General features: G+C 36.8%; 1 protein-coding gene across 1 annotated transcript in view; it reads right to left on the bottom strand.

Annotated features, from left to right (window-relative positions):
• The window catches only part of CNTNAP5 (contactin associated protein family member 5), a 951,365-nt gene that overhangs the window by 538,468 nt on the left and 387,982 nt on the right, over nucleotides 1–24,915 (bottom strand). The window contains exon 4 of the mRNA XM_072613412.1: nucleotides 1,538–1,685. Coding sequence (XP_072469513.1) covers nucleotides 1,538–1,685 — 148 coding nt within the window. The remainder of the gene's footprint in view (nucleotides 1–1,537; nucleotides 1,686–24,915) is intronic.

The raw sequence follows: 24,915 nt of genomic DNA, 5'->3' as shown, positions 1-24,915 counted from the left end.
CTGTGATAACTGACTCAGTTTCCAGATATTCATAAATGTTCCACCTTTTTGTTAGGAATCATACTCAAGTTCATTAACACATAATTTACAAACTCTACTCTTGTCTTTAAAACAAAAATCAACAGAAGGCAGCACTTTCTCTTCTGTGACCTTTTTTTCTAAGATCTCATTTAAATTCAGCAATTTCTACTGCACTGCTACATCTTCCAATACCACTATAAAGCATGTCATTGTCATGTGACTTGGAATTATTGAGGTGCTGTCCAATTATTCCCTTAATCATCATAGATCTGAACTCCTAGGCATTTTTAGTGTCCTTTCCAGTCAAAGATCATTCTCATTAGCAAAGAAAACAGAGAAAATGATATTTGAGTAGTTCTACCTTGTCACTATCATCTATCTTCCTCTCATCCTTGGTGATTGCCTGTTCTGTTTTCAATCTTCTCTTTCCTTCATTATGGCTTGACAGTATCACACACACACACACACACACACACACACACACACACACACGTCATTTTATTATATTTTATTTTTGGCCTTAGCACTGATTATCAACCTCAGCCCATTTTGAACATTATCAGTCCTGACACAATTCTCACAGAGTGATGTCATGCTCTTTTATTCCTTTTCTATTATCTGCCATTGCTTCCACTTTCTATATATCTTTTGTTTAAATAACTAAGTTTGTCAAAGACTTTGTTGTATTTCCACAGGTTTCTTTAGAACCTCTCACTTTCAGCCTCATTGAAATTATTTGTGTTTGTATCTACAGAATTTAATTTGAGGACTTCCTATCTTCTTAGGTTGACTTCCTCTGTAAAATTTTAGGCCATGAGATTCTGCATATCTTTTCTCAACCTTTTGAAATTTTCTTATTTTAACTCTACATTGCATATTAAACTACACTAGGCTTTTCTTTTCTGTAAGAAATTTGAAGGTTCCCATAGTTTCTATTTCCTTTTTATTGGTCAAAATTGGAGTTTCACAGGTTTTTTTCTCCAACTTTTCAAGCATGAAATTAGTATTGAGGTAATACAAGAATATCTTGGCTAAAGAGAGGAAGAAGAGGAAAGAGGGAGGAAGAGGAAAGGAAGGAGCAAGAGGGGAGAATGGAGAGAGAGAAAATGAGATAGAAAATACAGAATCAGTTCAATTCAGTAAATATTAAATAAGTTTCTGCAATTACTAGGCATTATGATGTTAGGCATATGCTAGATGCAGGGAGAATATTTTTTAAAAAGCTACTGTAATAGGCTAGTTCAGAGGTGATAAAAGCCTGAACTATGTAAATATTTGTGTGAGTAGAAAGAAGAGGACGCAGGTGAGAGACATATAAATAAAATCAACAGAACTTGACAGCTGATTGGATCTAAGAAGGAAAGAATAATTACAGTGTTGAGTGATTAAAATGATTGGGCTACCTCATTAAATAAAGGGAATTTGAGAGATTAGCCATGACTACCTTGGAGTCAGACTAGTGGGTCAGCACTCATTTATAAGCATAAATCACAATATGTTATCAATAAATACTTACTATATGAGCATCCATAGGCCTCCACTCTCATGCCTATCTTCCCATTTGGATTCCATTCCATTGGGACAAATCGGATGAATCGGGCTTTCACTGAGTGTAAGAATTTGTGGTGCACGATACTGTCAGCATTGGTGTTTCCTGAAAAAGTCTATGAGGAAAGAAAAGTCCCAATTAGCTTGACAATACCTTGCCCCTATGTACCTGTCAAGAAATGCCCCAAAGGAAAACAGTTCTCTTTATCCAATCCACATAAATTTGATTTCTGTTCCTTTCTATTTTTCTTCCATTAAATAGTTAATGGTCACATATGGATTAAACAAACATCTATTGAACACAAAAGATTTAATTCAATTCAACATATATTTGTTGAACATCTGGCTACCCAAAGACAGAGAAGAAATAGCTCTAATTCTAAAGGAGTTTGCACTGTTCCAGAATGAAGACTGAGTAATTCAGACTCTTACCAGTTTATTTAGAAAAAGTAGTAGAGAAACAATATTCAGTTTAATTGAATTCATTAAGCATTTAATATATCTATTAAGAACTCAGCCCCAGGCTAGGCCCTGGGCCCAAGGAAGTGGGAACAGTGATACAATCATATGAAAAATGGCCAGGTTCTTAAGCAGCTAACAGACTAGTTGTAGGGAAACATACAGATAGATGATAGATAGATAGATAGATAGATAGATAGATAGATAGATAGATAGATAGATAGATAGACAGACAGATATTTCTACTTCTCTATGTTGGTCAAATTGGCATGAGGTATGTCGGTATTGCCTTTTTGAATGTGTAACTAAACTATAGCTAGATTTTAATATTATTAACCCAAGGATCCCCCCTATAGTACACAAGGTCTGGAGAGATAAGACTGTTTTATTTTTTTCGAAGTATTTCCAACTTCTAGTACAGGGCTTTGTACGTACGTAATATACACTTAACATGCATCTGTTGAATTTATTGAACTGCATTAATTTAGAATTTATAACTATTTAGCAGTAGCCAAAATTTATTTTAACTCGTTATAGAGAAAGTTTCTTAAAACGGTAAACACTTTTGTAGTGAGGTATATGATTTCAGTAAGAATAGGTGACATTTATGTCAGGTTTTATAGTTTACAAAGTGCTTTCCTCACAACAGCCTTTTGAAGTGTTTGTTTTATTGACATATTGTTCACAGAAGAGAATAAAGACTTTGCTCGATATCACAAAACTGCTTAGTGGGAAAGTTGCAGAATTGGGACCTGAGTCCACGTTTTCCAAATCCAGTGTTTAAAAATTCTCATTCTTCTGTGCTTTAAAAGAACCATACACTTAGAAGCAGAAGGGACTTTAGCAGTTACCTAGCCTTTTGGTCCATTAGGAAAGAGAAGCTCAGAAAGGTTAAATAATTTGCTCAGTCACACATATTCTAAGCTGCAGAGCCAATATTTGAGCCTAAGTCTTCTGTTTCCAAACTGACCACTGTTTCCTCTCTAACATACTCTCCTTTGACATTTAAAACCATCATATACAGGCAGATAAACTTATTTCTTTGTTTTTTGTTATGATCTCACTGGTGTACAGAAATCCCAGTATGAAAACACTGTATAGCATTGCAGATTAATACTGCCCCAGAAACTTAGATCTTTTAGAGTTTTGTCCTTTTAGAGTTCACAGCATCTAGGTGATATAGTGGATACCTAGAGTATGGAAGATTGTCGTTGTTGTGTCTGACTCTTTCTGATCCCCATCTGTGGTTTTCTTGGTAAAGATCCTGGAATGCTCTGCCATTTCTTCTCCAGCTCATTTTATATATAAGGAATTGAGGCAAACAGTTTTAAGTCACTTGCCCAGGGTCACACAGCTAGTGTCTGAGACTAGATTTGAACTCATGAAGATGAGTCTTCATGATCCCAAGCTCATTGCTCTAGCCACTGAGCCATCTGTCTGCATTTTCCCATGTTCAAATCTGGCCTCAGACAGTTATTAGCTGTCTGGGCCACTCACTTAACCTTGTTTACCTCAGTTTCCCCCTCTGTAAAATGAACTGGAGAAAGAAATGACAAACTACTTCAGTATCTTTGACAAATAAATAGATGAATAAAATTGGTATCAGCACGAGTTGGGCACGACTGAACAAATACTCAACAGCAACACTCAGAGTCAAGTGACTTGCACAGAGTCACATATAGCCAGTATATATCAAAAGTGAGACTTGAACCTAGGTCTTCCTAAATCCAAGATCAGAGCCCTATCCACTACACAGCATTTCCTCTATGCTTGTAACATATATGAGCATGTAAAACAAAGTGCTACAAAGGAGTATAATTGGCAGTATGCCACTCACAAAAATAAAAACATTGCATTTTGTAATTGCATAGAAATTGTAATAAAATAATTGCATTGATTATTTTTTTTTAAATCACTCACTCAACCAGTGTCTGTATCAACAGTGTCAGGCACTCTGTGTGCTAGGTTACATGGGGTGGTAGAGAAGAGGTATAATCTATACCATCCTGAAGGAGGTTACAACTTCACAAGGGAGAAAGGACTAGCATGAACACAGTTATGAAATGACTATAAAATCCTGTAAAAGTTCAGAGGAAAGGGGCACCAAAGACAGAATAACTGGGGAAGGAAGTGGATCTTTATTTGAGTCTTACAGGCTGGATAGGATTTAGATGACTATAAGAATGAGGAGACTCTTCAAGCTGAAAATCATAGGATAAAATGTGTCTCTAATTTCAACAGACCTCATATCATCCTGTAATGGTAATTTAAATGGGGAGATCTTTCATATTCATTAATAGGCCCATGGGACCTGCCTGGGTCACATGAAGTTTGTGGTGGGAAAGGGTGGAACAGCAAGAGGTGGAGCGAGAGCACAGCTGAGAGGAAGTGAGTCTTGAGAGTAGTCAGAGCTAGGAAGGATGCAGTTGGCTGGCTGGCTAGAGCAAGTGAAAGAGTTTCTGATTTTGTTTGTAAGAATCTGCTTGTGATTTGTTAATGGAGCTGGTGTGTGGGAAGCCTAGAAGGGCCAGGCTTGGGGATGGTGTTGTTCTCTGCATTGTTATTGTGTATAGATTGTTGTTACTATGATGGATTTGGCTTTCTGGTGTCTGAATAAATGTTTGGGTTCTGTCTTCCATGTTAAGTGTCTGTGGTATTCAGCAATTCAGAATTGCACTGGGATATTCATGGCCATAGTAGGCGCTGTGGATGTCACACTGGTGCTACACACCCTTATTCTTAGCCATGTTCCAATTAATCCTAATGAGTAAGATTGTACTAGGACTTCAAGTCTGTTTTTGATGTCATTAAAAGTTAGGTCTTATCAATTTTACCCATAGAAATGCACAGAAAACTTCGCTGTAGTCATGCAACTCAATTAAGGCCCACACAGAATAGATAGAATTCCTCAGACATTCCTGATTCAGTTAAGGTACTCTGAATATTGCTTTTGGAGTCAGGGAAAATAAGAGCACACTGTGCCGTGGGTTGAGCTTTCTGGATGAATGGTTTTTATATTATCTGATGAATAGTAGCAAAAAAGCATTTAGTAAATAAAGCAATCTTAACTATGAGCAGGGAAACATATGTCACACAAAGAATTAGGTTTACAAATGAAAGCTGACTATATTATAAAATCCATCATATTCCTATAATGCTTCCATAATGCTTATCAAAATATGACAGTCACAGAATTGATTACGTCATGAGATATGGGTGTGGCCAGTGTTATCTGAAGGGAAGGGAATAAGCTTTGATTAAGCACCTGCTATATGCCTAAAGCACTGTGCTAAATACCTGACAAATATTATCTCGGCTGATCCTCATAACAACCTTATAAAGTAGGTGTTATTCTGATACCCTTTTTGCAATAAATGAAACTGAGGCAGATGGAGGATAAATGGAATACAGGACATGATTAACGTTGTGGGTCCAAGCCTAGTAAATGAAGGAGGCTGCATTGGAACCCAGACCTCCTTATTCCAAGCCTAGTTCTCTAACTACTATGCCACAAAGCTTCCAGGAAGTATCTTTTTTTGAAAAGTGAGACAACTTACCAGACATACAAGTTTAGGGGTGGATGAAAAATTCACCTGAAGTGAATGCAGAAAACTGGGGAAAACTTCTCATAGACAATTACTCAGATAGAATGTCATTAGGTCAGAATATTGTGTGGAGTAGGAAAAGATGAGCTGGTGGATTTAGAAAAATATGGAAAGACAGACTTATGAAGGAAGATGCTATCCACCTTCAGAGAAACAGATGACAAGTGGAAAAATTCACCCCAATTCACCAGATGATAAATTTATACCATTTTATTTTCAATACCACTCATGAATAACAGGGAACATAAGTTTTCATGGTGTGTTTCTAAAGGCGAAATGAGTTGTGTACATTTGTACAAAGGAAAACATCAGGTAGCAGATATAGTCTGCTATTTGGTCCACTGAGAATTTTAGGCCTAGACATCACCTGACTTAAATGATCTCTGGGGAACAAATCATCACTTACAAATGAACTCAAAAGGCACAAATCTCATCTTCAAGGACAGTCATCAACCGGTGGAATAATTCTTTTGCTTCATATTTTATTCACAACTTTTCTTCCTTCCAGGATATTTTTTTCCTCATATACAGCCTTTGCTCACTAATGAACAATCTAGACCTTCCCACTAAAGGCATGTTAGTATGATCCCAGAATGAACAAAAGAATGCCATTTTATAGAGTCCAGTACAGTTTATGAAAACTACATGAAGTCATTCAAAGTTAAAAAGATTTTGAGTTTACAAAGAGCTTTCTGCTTGCAAAGTGCTTTTATGCATATGTTATCTGATTTGATTCACTGATGAACAACCAAGAATGTGGTTGTATGAATATTAATGCCCTCACTTTACAAATAGGGAGACTGAGTCTCAGAGTCATTAACTGACTTGGTCAAGAAAACAAAGGTAATAATGAGTAGAGCCAGGACTCAGATTCAAGTCCTCTGACACCAAAGCCTATGCTCTTCTGTTGTGTTGCTTCTTCTTTCTAACCTCAACAGCTCCCACTTGTTATCTTTTTACTCTAGGTAGCAACTCACAAATTCTGAAATTTGTGCTACTGAAAATTTGCTAGGTAATAACCCCCAAAGTGGACAATCTGGCAAAGGGTGGTTGTTATTGTATTCATCCTTTGTTTTTGAAGGGAACTATGACATCAGAGAAATGAAGACATGATTTGCCCTTGATTTTATTTTGAGTGAGGGAGGGCTGTGCAGGTCACCAGCCTCACTTCTCCTCCAGAGCCATCTGGATCCAGGAACCAAATATTCATCTGGATTACTGGAGATGACCCAGGATACACTGGGAGACTTTGGCCTTTTAGGCTAAGGCTTTTTCAGGTACTCAGTGAAAGTGAGGTAATGACCATTCAGTGAATAGATCTATTTAAATGTATTCAGGGGGGATGGCCCTTTTAATAGAAAAAAAAATAGACAAATCATGCTTGGAGGAGCAGGAGCCTCAGGGTTGTTGTTTTGAAGAGAAACTGTTAGTACTGACATTCACTGTAAGCCTGAGTGGAGGTTGGGACTCGTTCAGTTAGTTGATGGACTTCAGAGTACACTGGGTGTAAGGTTTTAGGGGTGACAAGAAAGAAGGGAAGGGAAGGGAAGGGGAGGGGAGGGGAGGGGAGGGAGGGGAAGAGGGAAATAGAGTTTGTAGTACATATAATGACTAATATTATTCATGGAATACTTTCTTAATAATGTCATTTAATCCTTCTCAACACGTCAGTATGGATGGAAGAAAAGGGAGCCAGCCTTAAAACCAAGGAAAATCTAGAGTCAAATCCTGCCTCCAATATATCCAGGTTACATGACTGAGCAAGTCACTTAAGTTCTGAGTACTCTAGGCAAATCACTAACACTGTAAATTGTAAACTCAGTGCCAACTTCCATTTCCAGGAGTTTCCTCACCTGAGATTTCCCTATACTCATGAAATCACAGGTTGAGTTCCTATAACTATTCTTTAGAATCCCTAACCTAAAGACACTTGGTCCAGTGTTTTGTGGAAAATATCCATTTCACATTTCTTTTTAAAAAATTTTCAAGTATTAAATACTGCAAATTTCAGAAGTGTCAGTTATTAAAGTAAGGGTCACATAACATGAGATAAGTTAACTAGATATCTGGGAAGTAGGTTCGTGGGCACAGTGAACAAAAACAATGACTCTCTGTGAGTTAATGGTTAATTAACTTGGATAAGCCCAAGTTAGCTTAGAAATTAAGTAGTAGCATGCATATTCTAACCCAGTCCTCCAATCCTAAATCCGGTGGTTTTTATAGTATACTCATTTGGTCCAAAGCATAACTTACTAATAAAGCTTCATACGACTCCTCCTTCCAAGGATCTTGGAATATTTGCAAAGGACAAAAATCAGATAGGATTTACAAAGATATAGAACTAGAGATCTTAAAGAAGGGGGTGAAGAAAGTATTGCAAGGCAAATCTAGTCTGGTCTTGCCTTCCTCACACAGAAAGCCAGAGACCAAGGTAGGATCTTAGAGGTTCAGGGCAGTTGCCAAATAGAACTACAAAGCAACCTGGGGATAGAAGAGATGGTTTTTGGATCCAGATTAAATAAAACAAAAGAGGCAGGTTCTGGGAGGGATAAAGGATCACTGGATCTGGAACCAGGATAGATCCAATTCCACTTCAGACAGAAATGTGGAAAATCCAATAAACACAGGTTTTGGCTTAGGGACAGGATCAGGGCTGGACAAACTGAACAATAAATATTTTCTGAAAAAATCCATTTAATTCTAACTTCAGTTTGTATACTTATTTCTACATGTTTATGAGTGTTTTTTTCCTTTTGTTTCCTTATGAAAGATTTTTGTTTGTTTTTGTTTTTTGTAAGTTTATTTGTTTAAGAACCTGGTTTCTAAATTCAGAGCATTACACTAGGCACAAGAGGAGATTGAAGTTTTAGATGAGACATGGTCGGTTTCAGGCATAATTGAAGTTGAGTAAGATGATGTGTCACAAACAAGTTAGAAAAAAGCATCAACTACATCTCGAGAGGCAGCATGGCCTATTGGAAACAGTACCGGATCTGGAGCTAAGAAGACCTAAAGCCTGCCTCTGAAACTTATTAGCTGGAGGATCCTAGTAAAGTTTCTTTATCTCTGTGTGCCTCAGTTTCCTCATCTGTAAAGTGAGAAAGTTGAAGTCAATGGTCTCTGAGATCTCTTCCTAATCTAAATCTATAATAATAAGATTCCCTTTTAGTAACACATGACAGTAGTACCCAGAAGGAGGATGGTGCAGCTTTGGAGATTAGAAAAAACGAACAGAAGAGAGATAAAGAAAGAGTAAGTAGATGGGATATCACTCAGCAAGCACTCATTAAGCATCTACCATGTACTAGATAATGAATATTACAAACAAAAAATGAAATAGTCTCTTCTCTTATGGAGCTAATATTTTCTGAAGACAACACACATTGTGCATATACATTATGTATGTGTGTATATATATGTATATATTATGTGCGTGCATATACATATGCATATGTATATTTATGCAAATTATATATGCAAACATATATATATGTATACACACATTCACAAATTATGTGTTTTTATACAGAATAAATATAAAATAACTGAATTCCAGGACAGTTTGTGGAGGGAAGACATTAGAAGTTAGAGAAATGAGGAAGGCAGTAAAATATTCCTTCTTTTCTTTTCTCTCTCTCCCTCCCATTTTTGAGTCTTTCTTTCCCTTCACCCCGTTCCACCTCAAAGTAAAAGCATCTTTGAGGCATTAGAGAAGGAGTAAATTCCAGTGCTCTCCTGGTAACAACCAGCACAAAGGAACAAAGATAGGAGATGGTGTGAAGTATAAGGAACAACAAAAAAAAATAACTTAGGGTGTATCATAGAGTGTGGTAAGAGGAGATTTATAAATATAGATAGATAATTATATCTATATACACATACACATCTACATATATCTGTATATGGATGCAGATATGTATATATATATGTCTATACATACATACATACATACATACATACATACATACATACAGAGAGAGAAAGGCAGGGAGGGAGGGAGCAAAAAAAGGAGGAAGGAAGGAAGGAAGGAAGGAAGGAAGGAAGGAAGGAAGGAAGGAAGGAAGGAAGGAAAGAAGGAAGGAAGGAAGGAAGGAAGGAAGGAAGGAAGGAAGGAAGGAAGGAAGGAAGGAAGGAAGGAAGGAAGGAAGGAAGGAAGGAAAGAGCAGGTTGTAAAAGGCTTTAAAAGCCAAACAAAAGTGTTTATACTTTATCATAGAGGGAACTGAAATTTACAGCAGGGAAGAGCAAAGCTGTCAGATGTGAGTTTAAGGAAAATCATTTTGTCACCTGCAAATATTTATCCTTACAATGTGGACCCATTCTACCATTTTTCTAGAATCCACAATTCTAGTTAAGCAACATGAATAGTCACCACATCCTCAAGCTATGAACTTTGAAACTAGAAGGGAGTAGAAGCCAGTATTAGATAAAATGTCTTCACAAAATCATACACCACTTCATCTCAGATTGGGCTATAGATTCCTAGTTACTTGTTCTGTTAGGAGATCATCTGTGTCCTTGTCTAATAGAAGACCCTACCTCTAAAAAAATAGCTTAGGATAAGATATCAAATTCAAAGGAGGAAATTAAGTGGCTGTTGCTCTGGTAGTAAAGATACTTTTAGTGCCATTCAAGTTTTTATCTCCATCAGAGACATTCTTTTTCTTTGGTAAAGCCAACAGCCACCTGTGCGACATGAATTTTTAGACAGTAGTAATAAGATCCAGCTATCTCTCCTTAAATATTTCAATCATCTATTTGTCATTGTCTGAAATTCCACAGTTCCAGTGACATGTATGTGGTCTAAATTTTTGTTCTCTGCTCATATTATAAAAACTTTGGAAGAAGGAGCTACTTGAAGCTTTAGTAGTAAGTAATATTTTAGAGCTAATGTCTAGACAGTAAAAAAAAGCACTAGATTTAGGACTATAGGATTTGGGCTGGGATTTTGGTTCTCCTGCTTACCTTCTATGGAACATTGATCAAATTACTTTTCTTCTTGGAGCTTTAGTTTCCTCATCCACAGAATGAGGGGGTTGGGCTAAGCTATTTCCAAGGTCCCTTCCAGCTGTCTTTTTCCAGGTCCATTCATAGTGTGGCAAGGCAAATAGAATATAAGGGGACTAGATGTCTGGAAAAGTCCAAGTGAAATTAAAATAGAGAAATGGGAGGTGAGGGCAGAGTTGAAAACCTTTTTTTTTTCAGAATCACAAATTGTCAAAGAAGACAATTCCCCTTATACACATTGACATGGAAAACTCCACAAACACAAAGGAAGAGGTAAATGCCATTTGTGAATAAACCCAGATAACCCAAATGTGATATTTTAAGAGCTTCCAAGTGAAAGTTACGTGTTATTATATATTCTATTGCATTAGAATCAGAGCATGGAACTGTTGGAAAAGTAGAAAAAAGGTGGAAAAGAATCAGGCTTCCAGGATCAGCTCAGGTGACACTTTCTACACCAGAATTCTTACCTGATTTTTATTAGTTGTTTGATTTTTGGATGGGAATCCTTTGACTGTTGGTTGAGAACTACGTGACCCTTTTCTGAATATATATGTGTGTGTGTGTGTGTGTGTGTGTGTGTGTGTGTGTGTGTGTGTGTGTGTGTGTGTGTGTGTATTACTGAATAATTTCAGGTAGGATTTAGTGAAAAAGAAAGATATCTTTTCCCAACACACTTCACATATCCCTTGAAATCTACCCATATATCCCTCAGAGGTCCATAGACTCTAGGTTAAGAACACTACAGAAAGCCATTCCAGATTCCCTCTAACTACTAATTTCCTTCCTCTCCAAATTAACTTGTGTATATTTCACACATACCTAAATATGTATGTTTTGTCTACTCTCAGATTCTTGAGGGCAGAAGATATTTTTACCCTTGGATTTGTGTCCCCAACATATAACAGAGTGCCAAGCGCATGACCGGCATCTGACAAAGGCTTGTTTATTGATCTGGTTTCAAATTCTGGCTCTGATGTTCAATATTTAGATGATGACTGATAAATCACTTTGCTTCAGTTTCCTTACCTGTAAAATCAGGATAATGAAACCTGTATTATCTACCTCTCAGAGATGTTCTAAGGAAAGTTCTTTTCATACCTTAAAACACTTTAGAAACATTATCTATTTCTAAGAAAGATGAAAAAGGACTATAAGAGATTATCTATCTTATTTTACAGATGAAGAGAGTGGATACTAATGAAAGCAACATGCCCCAAATTGGGTAGTTTGTGTCTGAATTTGGACTAAATTTGAGTCTTCTGTCTTCCCCTTCAGTGAATGAATTACTTACTAATAGCTCTCATTTGGAAAAAAACAAAAACAAGAACTTTAAACAGATTTAAATCTGATTTAGAAAATCATTTTGAAACAACAAACCATGTATATTGTTAAAGTGTTGCCACATATAAAAATAAATTTTATCCTCATGGTATCAGGTCAGAGGGAAGAAAAGTGGGTGTTATTTTTCTTCTTTCTATAAATAAGGAACCAGAAGACCTAGAAAGGTTCAGAACTTTCCCTAGGCCACACAGCTCTCAGACTTGTCTTGGGAATAGACCTTGGAAGCCTTCTGACTTTCAACTGAATGCTTTCCCCAATTCTAGGCTGATGGAGTAAGGGTAGAAATAACCCTCACATCTAGATGAAGAAAAGCAATCAGAGCTCATCTGGGGAATGTATGTATAGAAGGGAGCTCAGACAAATAGGAAGAAAACATCAGTGAGCATTAAGCTTCTTTGTTCTTCCACATTTTTCTATGGCAATAAACAGTATCTTGTTTCCTGAGTGAAAGGACCAGAGAACATAAAGGAGCTAATGCTTATTTTCCTTCCCACTTTAGTAGGGTGGACATGAACCCCAACTATAAAGGGCTCTGGCACCACTACTTATAAATGGAGAGAAGAATAAGTCAGTATTAACTCTACTAAATAAGGCAGTGAAAGTATTTGGACTATAAACAGTAACAAAAAGTGCTCACAGATAGTTTGGTATAATAGATAAAATAGTGGACTTGGAGTCAAGAAGAACAAAGTTCAAATTTTGCCTGTTATCCTAGGCTGTAAGAATATAGGAAGGTCTCTTCACTTTTCTGCTATTGCTTCCTCACCTATAAAATTGAGGACACTGCATTTGTTGCCTCAATGGGTCATTGTGCGACTGGAATAAGCAAATCTGTATAAAGGAAATTCTTTGCAAATTTTCAAATGTTATATCAATCATTAAATTAGAAGGTATGGCAATAGAATCACATTGAAAAATACAAATCAGTGATCGAATAAAAATTCCCAGTCCCTTCCCCTTCCCATTGGATACTTCTCATTTACCTAATTACAGCTAGATGTGAAGGAAAACCGTGAGTAGTAGAATTTAATCAGGAGAGTCCCTGTCAATGTGATGGATGCTTCAATCAACTATATGAGCTTGCAGACTTCCTGGACCTCTCAAGCCTTGTCATCTGCTTGACTCCACTCCAGCCTTCATTTCAGATCCCTTCCTATCTGAGGATGGACTCTGTCCCTGGAGCTACCCTGGGAAGCCTTATCTTCCTTGATGCTATGCCTTCATTGTACTTCTAGGATATATCCAGCCATTTTATTGAAGATCGAACCCTGCAAAATTGATACCCTTATTATACACTGAGTACCTTTGTGGGAGTGGACATACCATCACACATTTACAGAGATCTATCTAGAATACATACCTAAGCTCTGGCTCCATGATTTACCTAGAGTTTTCTTGGGGTTAGATTGAAGTCTAAGAGAGAAAAAGCACCATTTTTGGGTTATGACCCTAGGACCAAGGTCAGTCCTTGTGAGCCTTTGATTTGGGGGACACCTGAATGGATAGCTCTAGGAAACTTGCAACAGATAGCTGCCGCTTGTAATCAACATCAGTTAATAAGTACTTTTTAAGTACTTAATGTGTTATAATTTTAATAAGTTGATTGGGGGAACTCATAAAATTGTTCAAGGGCTCTCTTAATCAAACCTCTGTGATACAGTTGGAAGGTCTGTCTCAGAATGACACAGTGGATAGAAGGTAAGACTTGTAATAAGGAAGATTTAGTTTCAGATTCTGTCTTAGATTCTTAATAGCTGTGTGACTATGGGCAAATCAGACTCTCTGGACCTTAGTTCCTTATTTGCAAAACATGGATTTGTTCTTTAAAGAGCCTAAGTTCCTTTCGGTCTCAAAATCCTATGATCAGGTAAAAAAAATCCTCCAACTACCAACAGAATGCATGCATACACCAACACAAACAGAGTTTAGATAAAACATTTAACCTAGACTCCTAGAGCTTAGAAAATACAGTATTACAAAGCTATGATAGGACTTCTGGTGCCAAGATGGTGGAGTGAGGAAGGAACCCTCTGAAGCCTTCCTAATTCCCCTCCAAACAACTAGAAAATTGCCTCAGAATTGACGTAGGAGCAGGGAAGGAGCTTACTAGCCCAGTAGAAAAGGTCTGTTTTACTGATGCTGGAAGAGCAGCAGCTGCAGCAACAGCAGCAGAAGCAGCAACCACAGCTAGGCTCACAGCAGAGGGTCTAATAGCAAGGTTCCAAACCTAGGATAATCCACTAACAAGACTCTGCCCTCTGGCAAACCAGGAGGCCCCTAGGCAAGTGACAGTCTGAACAGCACAGAAAGCCCCATTCCAGGGACTCCACCTCCAGCACAGGCCACCAGGGAGGCCTCTACCACATTACTGACCAGTAGTGAAGCCCTGCCCCTGGGTGGCCAACAGCAAGACCCAGACCATAGGGCTTACCAGCAGGGAGACACTGTTTCTATAGCAGCCCAGCAGCAGGGCCCCACCTCTGGAACAAACCTGAAACAAGATCCCTCCTCCAGGGCCAGCCACCAGAAAGACTGTTACCATGACAAACCAGTAACAAGGCCCTACCCCTGGAGCAGGCCAGCAGCTAAAACCCACACCCAGAGAAGGCCAACAGGGAGGCCCCACCCCCAATACAATCAGAAGAGAAATCCACCCTCCAGAGAAAGTGACCAGCTAAGCTCTAAAGTCCAGTGAATGCCAGCAGTAAGACCAGAAGCCCAGAACAATAACTTAAGAAAACGCAGAACCAGAGCCCAATTCTCACATAAAAACACCAAGTAACAAAAAAGGAAAAAAAAAAAGATAAAAAAAAAAAAAAAACACCAAACAAAAAGCAAACAGAAGAAAAGAACTTCAGTATAGAAAATTGCAATGGCGATTAGGAGAAGCTGTTCATAAACTTAGAAAAGGATAATAGTATCAAAATAACTACATGTGAAGCTTCAAAGAAAAATGTAATTTGGTCTTAGGTCAAAAGAGAATTCCTAGAAGAAAACCTAAATCTGAGATATCATAAAAATGGCAAAAGGACCCATAGATACAAAAATATTTTTTTTAGGGGGAATATAAATAGGAAATTGAGGGGAATGTAAATCAATTGGGGAATGGCTGAACAAGTTGTGGTATATGAATGTAATGGAATACTACCATTCCATAAAAAATGATGAGCATGTTGATTTCAGACAAGCCTAGAAAGGCTTCCATGAGATCACTGTGAGTCAAATGTGCAGAACCAAGAGAACATTGTACACACTAACAGCAACATTGTGTGATGACTAACTCCTCTCAACAATACAAGTATGTAAGACAACTCCAAAAGACTCATGATGGAAAATGCTACCAACATCCAGAAAAAGGGCTATGGAGTCTGAACGCAGACTGAAGAATAATATTTTTTCTTTTCTTGTTTTGTTTCTCCTTTCTTGTGGTTTCCCCCATTGGTTCTAATTCTTATTTATAACATAACTAATTTGAAAGTATGTTTAATATGAATATATATGGATTGCCTATATCAGATTGCACACATCCTCTTTGAGAGGTGGGAAGGGAGGGAAGAGGAGAAAATTTAAAACTCAAAAATATTTTTATAATAATTTATTTATTTTTAGTTTTCAACATTCACTTCCACATGATTTTGAATTTTAGATTTTCTCCCCTCCTCCCATTTCTCCTCTCTCCCCAAGATGGCATGCATTCTCATATAGGCTCTACATATGGATTCATATTAAACATATTTTCACATTAGTTGGGATATAAAGCAGAATTAGAACTAATGTGAGGAATCATAAGGAATAACAAAACAAAACAATAAAATGAAAAAAGAAAACTGCTTCACTTTGCATTTAGACTTTGTCAGTTCTTTCTCTGGATGTGGATGGCACTTTCCATCATGAGTCCTTTGGAACTGTTTTAGGTCCTTGCATTGTTGATAAGAGCTAAGAATATCAAAGTCATTCATGACAGAGTATGGCTGTTACTGTGTACCATGTTTTTCTGTTTCTGCTCACTTCACTCAGCATCAGTTCATACATGTCATTCCAGGTTTTTCTGAATTCCATATGCTCATCATTTCTTACAGCACAATAGTTTTCCATTTCATTCATATATTACAACTTGTTCAGTCATTCCCCAATTGATTCACTTCTTGGTTACCACAAAAAGAACTACTATAAATATTTTTGTACATGTGGGTCCTTTTCCCATTTTTATGATCGGTTTGGGATACAGCACTAGAAGTGGTATTGCTGGGTCAAAGGACATGCACATTTTAACAACCCTTTGGGCATAGTTCCAAAGTGCTTTCTAGAATAGTTGAATCAGTTCATAATTCTACCAACAATGAATGTGTACCAATTTTCCCACATCTTCTTCAACATTGGTTATTTTCCTTTTTGGTCATATTAACCAATCTGATAGGTATAATGTGGTACCTTATAGCTGTTTTGTTTGAGGTGATTTAGAGCACTTTTTTCATGACTATAGATAACTTGAATTTTTCTCTGAAAACTGCCTATTTGACCATTTATCAATTCAGAAATCATTTTTCTTCTTTCAAGATCTTTAAAACAGAAGCCCTCCATCTTAATTGTCTCTGTCTATAACCCTACTGGCATCACACATTTTTAGGTAATGGTTGTATTATCCTCACCTCCTTTTTCATTAGAATGTAGACACATGACCCTTTTAATATCTTTTCTGATTGCTCACTTGTATTTATATACTTGTTTCTTAGTTTCACTTTATTCCTTGTATTTCAAAGATTTTTTACTAAGCTCTTTTAATCAAAACTTCATAGTAGTCTTCTATTTAATTAAAAGCCTTTTTTTTTCGCTTGTAGAATTATGCTCACTTCTGCTGTCAAGTTTTTCTGAGTTGTTGTCTAGATCTTTTGCCTTTTGCACTCACATTTCATGCTTTGCTCTCCTTTATTTTAGTAAATGCTAAATCTAATCCTCACTGTGGTTTTTATACACTTAAACCCTTTCTTTTTTTGCTGCTTATAGTGTTTTTTCTTTGATCTGGAAGTATTGGGTTTGAACTGTAAGATTCCTAGGAGTTTACATTTTGAGGTTTCTTGTAGTTGGGGACTGATGCATTCTTTCCATTTTTACTTGCATTTTGATACAACACATCTGGACAGTTTTCTTCTATGATTTTTTTTTGAAATATGATCTCTAGACTCTTTTTGGTCATGGCTTTGAGGTAGTCCACTAAGATAGACAGACAGACAGACAGAGAGACAGACAGATAGATAGATAGATAGATAGATAGATAGATAGATAGATAGATAGATAGATAGATAATGAGAGAGACAGATATATCTCTCTATTTACCTATATCTATCTATCTCTCTAAGCTAGCTTTCCTAATCCATTTTTTAGGCCAATTTTTTTTCTATTGTCATATTTTCTTCTATTTTTTCAATCTTTTACTTTGTTTTAATATTTCTTATTGTTTTGTGGGATATTTAATGTTTGTTTTGTCCAATTTTTAGAGAGTCTTTTACTTGGATAAGATTTTGAGTCGCTGCCAAAAATCTTTCCAAGTCTCTTTTCCGGAGTTCTTGTTTCCTTTCCAAGTCTTTCTTTTGGAACAAACTCATAAAAACCCTCTGCCACATTTCCTTCTAGAAATTCTAATTGATTTCCTTTTCAAGTTGTGTTTTTCTTTGAAACTTTGCTTGTAGGTGTTTTAGTGTTATTGCCCTCTTCTATTTATGGGTCTAGGACATTCCTGGCCTCATATCTCTTTACTTTTATTTTTAAAGTCATTCTTCAAGAAATCTGGTCAGGGCAACCCAGCATTACTGGTCCAGCTAGGCGTTCTTTTGAGGCTGAGTCTATGATACTGGTTGCTCCTTGAAATCTCATTGAATTTCTTTCCTGGATGATGAACCAAGTCCAACATCTGTGCTGAGCAACTCTATGGTGGGGTCTTTGAGCATGTAGTCACTGCTAAGACAGTGTTCCTGCCCTAAGGTGCTGGCCTTATTGATGAGACACTTGGACTAACTTTGGGAGTCCCTATATTGCTGCCCAATTTTTGAACTCTGGGTATTGAGTCCATGACCCAAGCTTATCTCTGTTCCATAATTCCTCCCTGGTCACTTGAATAGAGGTTGACTTTTTTTATCTTGAGCTTAAATGATGATCCTCTGTGATTTTTCTTCTAATTGCTCATCCACTGCTCACTCTAGCATTTGTCTTTGGATGATGTTGGAGTAGTTTTGCAGGGAAATTGTCTGTTCTGTTTCTACCTACTCTGCCTCCATGACAACTCTCCTAAGTAATTATATTTTAAGAGGTATATTGTATAGACCATATCTTAAATCACATGTGACTCCTACCCTAGTCCCCAGTGAATACAGTAGATACTCTAAAAAAACAGAAGATATTTTGGACCAAGATAGATGGGACTTCAAATCCTTATACAGATTTCTCACTATTCTTCATATCAGAAATATTTAAATTGGAAAAAAGGTTTAAGATAAATTTGGAAAACATTTCTAGATTAAAGACAATTCTATCCAGCATAATGAATAATTAAGCTTATTTGAAAAAAATCAGATCATAATGTTTTAGCTACCATAATAGTTTAATATCAAAGTTCCTCCAGTTTTGCCTGGATAATTCTACATATGATTGGCATTGAACTTAGATCATGCAAAATCCCTTTTGCTGGACAGCTAAATATTCTAGATTGTGGAGATCATGTAATATATTCTGAAACTAAGAAAATATGCTTTTTTCTTATTTTATCTGCTGAATTATCCATGTGACCATTATTCTCCACTTGCAAAGATAGGTCAAAGTTTAAATGGACACAGATGCCACTGAAGTCAATTTATTGAGATTGCCTTATTCTTTTTTAACTCCTCATTTCCTTGTGATTTCTCTTTGGAATATGAGGAATAAAAGGAACTGCTAGCAACTGTGTCATATTTGTGTGTTTCTTTCTTTCAGCTGAGAACTACAACATGGACACTGGATGGCAGCTACACCATATGGTGTACAACTGACAAAGACTGAAATGCACATTTTGCAAATGAAAACTTTTCACACTTTATAAAAGCATAAAGAGACATAATATCTGCATCTCCTTTTAAAAGAACAGATATTTCTGCAGAATTCTGATTGAATTACTTTAAAAATAAAAAAGAAAGAAGGAAACTAGAAGAAACTTTGAACTTGCATTCATGACAAATTCCAAACTTTAAACTAAAATGCTAGAATTCTAGATATTAGGTTATACAGTGTCATCTCTTATCTCTAGTTCGGTATTATTTCTACAATACTGTCTCTATGGCTCAGAGTCAAGGGTAAATTATAATAATGATGATGATGACAATTACAATCATATTATTTATATAGTTCTTTAAGGTCTACAAAATGCTTTACAAATATCTTCTAATTTTATACTCATAAGAAATCTGAAAGGTAGGTGCTATTATTATCCCACATTTAAGTATAAAGAAACTGAAGCAGACCTTGGTTAAATAACTTGCCCAGTTACTTGTCCAGTTAGAAAATATCTAAGCCTGAATTTGAATTTGTGTTCTTTACTCCACATCTACTGTGCTCCCTACTTACCTTGTGCCATTGTGAATCAATTTGAGACAATAGATTTGTCTCTAGCTGGAAAAGGTAGCATGATATAATAAAAATAATGCTTTCATTTGGAAACAGGTGATCTGGGTGAAAATTTTATATGCAAACTATTTCATTTAATTTGTTTGGGTTCCTTCAACTATGTCATGAAAGTAAAAATATTTGGAAATATCTACACCACAGCTTTGTAATGAGGAAAGTATTTTATAAAATTCAAAGGTCTATAAATCTGGAATAACATCATTACTGTTGTGAATATTGGAATGATTTTAAATGTTTATTTGCATATTTAAATGTTTGAATCCGTTGATCATAATGAACAATTAAAATAAGCAAGATAGCTTTGTATTTTGTTCCTATGAGAAAGTAAGGCATGTACTGTCTCTTCTAGCTATATTCTGTCTCTGTTAGGCTATGGTTCTTTGCATGACTTCCCCAAATTCAGATGAATTGTGAGTACTGGAAAAAATTACATGTGCTGTGCTTATTTGTATATCATGGCATGATTGTCTAAAAACTTAAAAGAGACATGCCCATCCATTCACTCAGGTCTTCTTGCTAGCTAACCAAATCACGACATGGAAATTAACATGGTTCCCTTTGATTTTGCCCTAGTCTTCTCTTCAGAGTTGTAGTTGAAATTCATCATCACATCTGGAAATAGAAAGGGAGGAAGAAGGGGACATACTGGTTTCACTGGAAACCCCAAGATTATTTGTTATATAAGTAACAAGTGACCTTAGATCATAAATCCTCCAGAATGTCTTTCTACATTTGCCATCTCAGTTCTGAAAAGGAACAAGTTTCCTTGTTTTAGTTAGCTATGCCTTACCATCACAAATGCTTAAACTTGAAGATTAGAGAAGAAAAACAGGAACCTGGAAGTCAATGACCTCATCTACCCAAAGTAAGTCTCTTCCTCTAAAAAAAATCCTCATATTTAGATACCAAATGAATCATGATACCACCTTGTTATGTTATACTATTATTTATTAATAATTTGAAAATACATCCAGAATGAATCTTGGTCCATATAATTCTCTGGAAGGTTTAATTAAAGATGCCTATGCTCTATCAAAAGAGAAGGAAGTTGTATATTCCCAGCAGATTATGCTCAGTAAAGAAGTTCCTTGATCTGTACTTCATTTTCATGGCATTTAACAAACGATTGCATACATCTTCTGTAACTATTCATTAAGGTCAAAATTAAATTGAAGACAATAATGAGATTTTTATTCTTTAAAACAGTGAATTGCTTCTGGAAAAGCAAATTGTTAAAATAAAGAGAGAGAAAAAGTCCTTGTTGCTATTCTGCATTCTAGCCCAGCTCTTTAAAAATGTATTTATTAAAGCTTTTTCTTATCCAAAAAAATCGCCTGAAACTCTAAATTGATTAATCCTTGTCCAATAGTTTGCAACAATGGTTTCCACTGCTCACATTAATCATACCTCCAGCTACTCATGTGCTTAAATATCATGAAGGTCTGCATGCCTTCTATTGAATACAGAGGATTAATGATATAATGAATGTGTTTATACCTAGCTATGTAGAGAAGCACTCAGGTCTTGTTCAGACTTAGCTTCATTTCAAAGAGTTTAAATAGTGATTTGATACAGTAGAACACTAACAAGGTGGTAGGTGACCTGAGTTCACAATCCAGCATTCACTGTTGTGTTGGGTAAGATGATGATGATGGTGACTGAAAAGGATAGCTGCTGCTGCTGCTGCTGAAGATAATGATGATGAACATAGTAAATACAGAGACAACTCACTCCTCCTGATGGAGATCAGCAACTTGCCTATAACTAAGAGTCTTAGAGAGTTGCCTGGTGATGAAGTGCTTTAACCATGGTAAGACTGCTAGCATGTAACTGAAATGGATCTTTAACCCAGGTATTGCTGACTGTGAGGCTGACTTTCCGTGTCTCAATGTTACCTTCCATACACGTACCTACAAACGCAAATATAGAAGGGAGAGTGAAGGGCAGACAGAATCAGGGAAAAACACAGAGACAGATGAAGAGAAGGAAAATGGATAGAGATATTCTTCAGGGGTCCTGAAACCAAGAAGCATCTGTCAGGACCTAGGTAGCTAGGAGGTACAGTAGATAGAGACTTAGTCCTGGACTTAGGAAGATCTGAGTTCAAATCCAGCTTAAGATACTTATTAGCTGTGTGTGATCCTGAGCAAGTCACTTAATCTTGTTGACTCTAGTTCCTCATCTGTAAAATGATCTGCAGAAGGAAATGGCAAACTATTCCAGTATCTTTGCCAAGAAAACCCAAAATGTGGTTGTGAACAGTTGGACACGACCAAAACAAATGAACAACAAAATGAGTCAAGACGTTAAATCAGCTATTGAGGATTGAAATCTAGTGCCCTTTCTGCTACACCTCACTTTCTCTAATCCTTGTTTCCTCGTGTGTAAAATAAGGAGGTTGTTACTAGAATATCTCTAAGCTCATTTCTAACCCTGAAATTCTGTGATTCTCTCTGATTGGATTCTGTAACCTTCACATGACTCCCTTTTGAGAATTTACTATACTAACTAGCAAGTCATCAGAGATATCACAGATTTTATTCAGTACCAGTTTCATGTGAGGGTCTCACACCATTAATATAAAGCATTTGGTCGTGTTTTTGAACTTGACAACATTTCTACCTAAAGCTAATTCTGAAGAAGGCTTAAGGCACCTAAGAGGATATGACAAAACTACTGAATGAACCTCAGAGAGTTCTAATCAGAAATCAGGCAGGAACCGCATGATTCTGGACCACTTACAAGAGCTCTGATTGTCTCTGTTTTCCTAGACTTTCTTTCCCCCTCCTTTACAGTCAGTAACAAAAACACATGAAAGATGTGACAATAGTTTACAAAGGTTTGAACGAAATAAATGAAAAGAATGGGCCAAGAGGAATTTTTGACAATGCCAAGCCTGTTACTAATTTGTTATTCAGAGAATTCACAATTGTTTATCTCAAAAAAATACTACAATGAAACCTAATTAATGAAAATGCAACTAAAGAGAACATTAGTTTATTCAGATTTACCCCATTTCCTACCCAAAATTTTAGGAGAAAGAGGATGCAAATACAGAAGCAAGCAGAAATAAAGGGATTTAAAACAACAATAACAATAATTACAAAATTTGCTAGACATTACTATGTGAGGAAGAAAATATTTAGGGAAAGGAAAAGTGAGGAAATGAAGAGAAGCACCTGCTGAACACTTTAAGTGTTTTACGAATATCATCTCAGCCTCACCTTCTTTCAAAGTCCAAGTTTCTTAATGCATAGAGAGCACTAGACTTGGGATCAAAAAGCCATTTAAAACTTGACTTCCTAATATGCTTCATAGGCAGGGGAGAGTTTAGAAACTATCTAGTCCAGTCCCTTTCAGCACTGAGCTTCACACTTAATTGGATGACCATTCCCTCTGTTAGGCATTAGGACTTTTAAAAATAAATAATGGGAATACCACAAAAATTTGAAAGTTATCTTGGTAGCTACACTGTAAGACATGCAGTCCTGCAGATCTAAGTTCAAAACCTGCCTTAGCTGCACTTAGCTGTGTGATGAACCTGAGGAAGTTACTCGGTTTGCCTCAGCGCCTTCATTTGTAAAATGAGGAAAATAATAATACTTACTTCCCAAGGTTGTTGTAAGGATAAAAATAAAGAGTATTTGTAAAGCTCTTTGCAAATCTTCCATAAAAATGCTAGTTATTATTAGGGAATATTTGAGCTGCTTTTGGGAGAGAGTTCAGAAATAAGGCCCAAATATAAAATAGTCCCGCAGTGTTTTTTGTTTGTTTTGTTCTGTTTCTGTTTTTTAGAAAATAAGGCTGAGGGACCTCTGGGAGCCAAGATGGTGGAGGAAGTAATAAAGTGCTGTAACTCTTCTACATTCACCTCCAAAACACTATAAAATAACACTGCAAAACAAATCCTCACCTGAACAGCAGAACTAGCAAGAAGATGGAATGACACAAGCTATTAAGACTAAGAAGAGGAAGTTCTGAAACACTTGGATAAAAGGGGAACACAGTCCAGGATAGGAAGTATCCCAGCAAGCCAGCAGCAAGCTCCATCTCAGTAAACCAGTGGGAGACACTGAGTCACAGTGCAGTAGATCAGGCAAATGTCAACACGAAAACCCCTCACATACTTCAGCATAGCTGGAAATGAGAAGACTCCAGCTCAGAGAATGTCCATGCATAGCGCTGGACAAATATGCAGCCTTCAACAGCCATATGAACAGGTCCTTCAGTGTAGCTCCCAGGGAAAAACAGAAATCCCCGACAAGAGTTAGCACATGCCACGCAAAAGCACTAGGACCCCAGCTCAGCACCAGGTAAGCTGCCAGACACCTACAACCTCCAGAAGTGCCAGCCACTTCCCCACCACACCTCTTCAGTTCAACACCAAACAGGAGGGCATGGACCTCAGGGCACCATCAGTGCAACACCAAGTAAACAGCAAGGGATGCAGACCCTGGCAGAAGAAGCCTGGAAAAATATCCCTTCCATCCCAAGAGCAGAGCTCAAATTTAAAAGAAAGGAAAAAGGCCAAAAAAAAAAAAAAAGCATAAACAGAAAAAGAAAAACAAAAAAGAATCTGACCATAGGAAGTTATTATAGTGACAATGAAGATCAAGATACAAACTCAGAAGAAGAAAACAATGTTAAAACACCTGGGCGAAAACCCAAAGAAAAATGGGACGTGGTCTCAAGCCCAGAAAGGACTCATGGAATAGCTCAAAATGGAGTTTAAAATCATATAAAAGAGATAGAAGGGAAAAAAATAGAGAAGACTCAAGAATGGTGGTAGACAGAAGGAAAACACTAATGAGGAGGGGAATAGGGAAAGGACAGAGAAGGCAAGTAGTAAGAAAAAAAGATCAGGTGAATTACACAGTTAGTAATCATGACTATGAATGGAAAATAGGATGAATTCTCTGTAAAAATGGAAACAGATAACAGAGTCAATAAAAAAGTAGAATCCTACAACGTGCTGCTTGCAAGAAACACACTTGAAGCAAAGAGACCCACAGAGAGTAAAGCTAAGGGGCTGCAGCAGAATCTCTTATGCTTCAACAGAAGGGAAAATACACACACATATGTTATGCACCTATCTATCTAGATATAGATATAGATATAGATATAGATATAGATATAGATATAGATATATTTCAAGGGTAGCAACTCTGATCCCAAACAAAGCAAATGCAAAAAGAGACCTAATTAAGAGAGATGAGGAAGGAAACTAAATCTTGCTAAAAGTTTCACAGATAAGCACATACACATAGCTCCAAACCCACAA

The sequence above is a fragment of the Notamacropus eugenii genome, chromosome 5 (genome assembly GCF_028372415.1).
Source record: "Notamacropus eugenii isolate mMacEug1 chromosome 5, mMacEug1.pri_v2, whole genome shotgun sequence".
Taxonomy (NCBI): Eukaryota; Metazoa; Chordata; class Mammalia; order Diprotodontia; family Macropodidae; genus Notamacropus; species Notamacropus eugenii.
Note: the sequence above shows the minus strand (reverse complement) of the source record. Positions and strands in the feature narration are given on the sequence as shown.